The sequence below is a fragment of the Anarrhichthys ocellatus genome, unplaced genomic scaffold, assembly GCF_004355925.1.
Source record: "Anarrhichthys ocellatus isolate YVR2014 unplaced genomic scaffold, GSC_Weel_1.0 scaffold13, whole genome shotgun sequence".
Taxonomy (NCBI): Eukaryota; Metazoa; Chordata; class Actinopteri; order Perciformes; family Anarhichadidae; genus Anarrhichthys; species Anarrhichthys ocellatus.
The window spans coordinates 1,641,778-1,646,065 of NW_022280043.1; the positions used below are offsets into that span (position 1 = coordinate 1,641,778).

Here is a 4,288-nt window from a genome sequence, read left to right on the forward strand (position 1 = left end):
TGTGTGTGTGTGTGTGTGTGTGTGTGTGTGTGTGTGTGTGTGTGTGTGTCTCAAAGAAAATTGAGAAGGCCCATATTTGTCAGTTAACTTGTAGTCTCTTTCTTGGGCTTCATTAGCACACATATAATCCACACGGCACATTCTCACACACATGTAGTCACTCATAAGCACTCACGTGTCTCCGTCTTCATCCTGCCCAGTAGCTCTGCTGTAATCCATCCCGTTGAGCAGCATCCTGGCCTGTTCCAGCTTGGTGGCGTCCATTGACGAACCAAAGCTCAGCTGTGCGGTCTGACTGGAGCCCAGAAGGGACCAAGACGAAGACATGCCGGGATCTGTGACTCCACTCATCGGGCACTCCTGCTCAGGAGAAAACAGGTAATAAAGGTCAAACCATCATACAGGTATGATCCAGATACGTACAACATGTTAGTACAAAGTCCACATTTACAGGATTTCTCTTACGTAAGTTTGAGTCATTGTGTCTCCATATCCCGGGACCTGCTGCTGTGTGCCGTATTCAGATGTCATTGGGTGGCTGTAGGCTGCAGCGTAGCTGGTTTCTGGATGGCTGTGGTAGTAACCGACTGCAGACTCTGCTGCAGGGGTCCACTGCTCATAGCTCACTGCCATGTCTGAGTAGCTGCTTGATGCACCTAAAATGGAAAGGACTCAGTCAGTAATGTTAAGACATTATGTTCAAGATAAAATAACAGGTCTGGTGATGTTTCACAATTTTGTTATTGCCAACAAATCCCATGAAAAGACCAAAAACCACAAAGTGTTAGTCCCTCCCTAAATACTTTCTGACTTCCCCACCCTGTCCCAAACCATAGACATACATCCTAGTAATAAACAGGTCAAAAACACATCATTCATTTTTAATTGGTGTATTTTTTGGAGATAGTGTATGTGTAATTGCCTCCATGTGTCCATGTTCATCTTATTGAAGGAACATGTCAACCAAAGAGACAGTGGGGCTAATTGAAGCATTTTTTTATACTTTTTGGACAGAAATGAAGCTCTACGTCCCAGAGGAATGAGCTATATCAGGCCATAAAGAATATCAACAGATTTTTCCTTTAAGTGTTGTGCGGAAGTTGTCCTACTCTTACCTGTACAGGTAAACTGTTCTGCTGAAGGTAACTGCTGGGAGAATGGAAGAAAAAAACAAACATCAACAGTCACATCTTTACGACATAACATTTAGTGAGATGCTGATCCCCTCTGTGAGCTGCCTTACTGTAACAGTAGTTGGAGGAGCAGGACTTGTGCTGGCCGTAGAGCAGGAGGGTGGGACAGACGTTGTCTCACGCCTTCTCTTCTGCTCCAAGAGTTTCTTCACTGTGGGCAGACTGCAACACTGCTTCTCTTTTGGCGCTGAAAAGGGTCAATAGTGCAAAAAGGAATGACTTGTCATGTGTTTTGTTCACATGTGACGTACATAATAAATGGATACATTTTGGAAATGCAACAGTTAGGGCTGCAGCGAATTACTTTTTATAATTATCCATGTATCTGCAGGTTATCTTTTATAAGTATTGATTCATTATTTGATATATAAAATGGTTTGTCCATCCAACAGTCAAAATCCCAAATATATTTCATTTAGAATTCTATCAAACATAAAGCTGCAAATAGATCGATTATTCAGCTCTCTCTTTTTATGGTTATGCATCACAAAATATGTCAGTTAGAAAATAAATAGCAGATAATGTAAAGTATGGGTAGCCTCTCTGTGTATGCAAGTTCTAATCTCACTGGAGTATATCAACATTTTACTTTATATCTCATCAAGAGAGGCTTTGGTTTATTAAAGCAGTAATGCCATCTCTTAAATGAGTCCGCCTGCTCACTTTCTCCACTGTGGCATTTTTCTGCGCCTCCTTAGACAAAAGTACATCAAATAGAAAATATCAAATCCATTATACTATGAGTATGTTTTCCTCTGCTGATAAAAATAAGTATAATTTCCATTAAACAGGTGAGAAAAATAGGAAAACATATTGCAAAACAGAATTGTGATGTTTCCAGCTGACATGACGTGACTACACAGGTTGTTTCCTCAAAACCTTCACCCCACACGTGAAAGATAAAGTGATATTTCCACCTTGTCTGTGGAACCGGAGTACAAAGATAAAGCTCTGAGAAACCTCTTCCATTAGGAACATAGATCGTGCGGCTGTGCAAAACCAGACAGATTCATCAGAAAACCTTTAGCATAGGATTGCCACAGCTTATTTTCTATGACATCTTCCTGTCTCACTCCGTTACGCTAACAGAAAAGGCAAACCACATCTTCCTGTCTTCGGTGTGTCACAGGCACGTCACCTCGACACGTGTGGCTGCCTTGTGCTTTCTTTTGCACCTACATGTCCCGGAGGCAGAGCATGAAGAAGAGAGTTATGTACCTGTGTCATTTATCATGTTCTTCTTGCCTGTGAATGTTGACTGCTGTGTTGCGCCACACAGGGACAATATAGCTCTATTCTCCAGAGCAAATACAAAGAAGGTATACTTCCAAAAACAAAATATGCAAATTCCACCAGCGAGAGAGAAATGTGAGTTTGTGGAGATTAGATTTCTGTCTGGTAGTCGCGTCTTTCAAAAGCAACACTTTCACTTCCAGCTGAAAACCTGTCCCAAACATTAAGGCCTTGTGCTGCTGTGTGCGTGACCTGCCCCCACAATATCATAAAGGTCACTTTATCAGAATAAATGACATCAGTCAGTACATTTCAGTGACGCCAGGTTTCATTTTGTAGTTCAGAAGGTGTTACTATAGGTTACTCAATCCTGACTCATTTGATCTTTACAACAAAAGGAAACCTTTGGCCTTTCTGTTACTGATGATGTAATGCTGCAAAATGTAATGACACAATCGATATCAAACAGCAAATGACCATACAATAGAAGTTGCCCAACACTTTACAGTCTGACACATCAGCTGAGAGAAACTAGAAGTGAGGAAATGGCTTTTAGTTTCTCTAAGAGTAAGAGGACATCTTAGCCCACACACACATATGTACATGTTGGGTTTGCTTAAAGTGCCCCCACACTGCTTTGGGCTACTCTGTGCAATATTCAAATAGGAGTTGTGGAAACCCCTGGACATTGAGTCATGTGCGTGGGAGGTTGGGGATTCCGACAACCTTTCTCTTTTGGCTTACTGTGTACAGAAAGAAAGAAGCAGTGCGGAGCCAATTTCCTCATTTTGTGATATAACCGAGCCCGACAAGACAGAGAAGATATGTGATCACTCAAGCCTGTGTCAAAGAGGGCTTGAACAAAGAAAGCTAAGTCGTCACGTCACAAAGTTTGTCTGGCATTAATCAAAAGGGGAAATGAAAACAACGAGCAGGGGTGTAGGTGTATTAGGGTTTCCCCAAATAATGTCCTGACTCTTGGATTCACCAGAATTATGCTGTCATTCAACAACAACTGAAAGAAAGGCTGAAGGTGCCACTGAACTATATTAAATCTAAAATATACACATTGTCCTTTTGGTTAGAAAACACAGTCTAACATTAAAACACAGTTACAGTTTACAAAAGCTCAAATCAGTGAGATTTAGGGTCCACAGTTCTAAATAGTTCTAAATAAAGTCAAACCTGATTCTATCAAATGTGTTTACGATGGAGGGATAATGTGTAATGTTGTAGACTTACAAATACAATCAATTAGTTTTCATCATACTGATGCCACTAACACAATAACACATTACTGTATGTTGAAAACAAGTATGTTCAGCAATGCAATAACTTGAAAAACGATTAGTTGTCATCATTACTGTCAACATTATAAATCTGCACTCAATGAACAAATCATACCAGCGGTGACACTTGTAGCCTGCACATAATTAACAAATCAAAAGCACATGTACTCACATTTATCAAAGTGCATGTCAGAAACGGTTTTGCTTTGAAATCTTCAACAGGTCGTCCTCTCGGTCACCAGTCTGTTTCAAAAGGTGATGAAGTGATTTACAGCCCTGGAGCGATCTGTGATGTTCTGTGGTGAAGTCTGACTGGCTTGTTGTCTTATTGCCGCCTGCTTGTACACACAGAGCACGTTGTTCCCCATCACCGCCCCCAGCTGTGCTCAACGCCCACTAGCAAAGGGGAAGCCACACACATGTCAAACCACGGCAGGGTAGAGAATGAAATATGATGCGAAAAACAGTTATTAACAACAAGTATACAAGTTAAACACAAAGGTACAAGGGCACAATGGTGGAGGAAGTATTTAGATCATTTAATTAAAAGTAGGAATAGCGTTATGTCGAAAT

General features: G+C 41.0%; 1 protein-coding gene across 1 annotated transcript in view; it reads right to left on the bottom strand.

The window, feature by feature from the left end:
• nfkbid (nuclear factor of kappa light polypeptide gene enhancer in B-cells inhibitor, delta) overlaps positions 1-3,903 on the bottom strand; it is a 6,684-nt gene extending 2,781 nt beyond the window's left edge. Inside the window, exons 1-5 of the mRNA XM_031853432.1 lie at positions 3,888-3,903; positions 1,244-1,380; positions 1,116-1,149; positions 466-656; positions 176-360 (exon numbers count right to left, since the gene is read on the bottom strand). Coding sequence (XP_031709292.1) covers positions 176-360; positions 466-656; positions 1,116-1,149; positions 1,244-1,380; positions 3,888-3,903 — 563 coding nt within the window. The remainder of the gene's footprint in view (positions 1-175; positions 361-465; positions 657-1,115; positions 1,150-1,243; positions 1,381-3,887) is intronic.
• Positions 3,904-4,288: the final 385 nt, after the last annotated feature.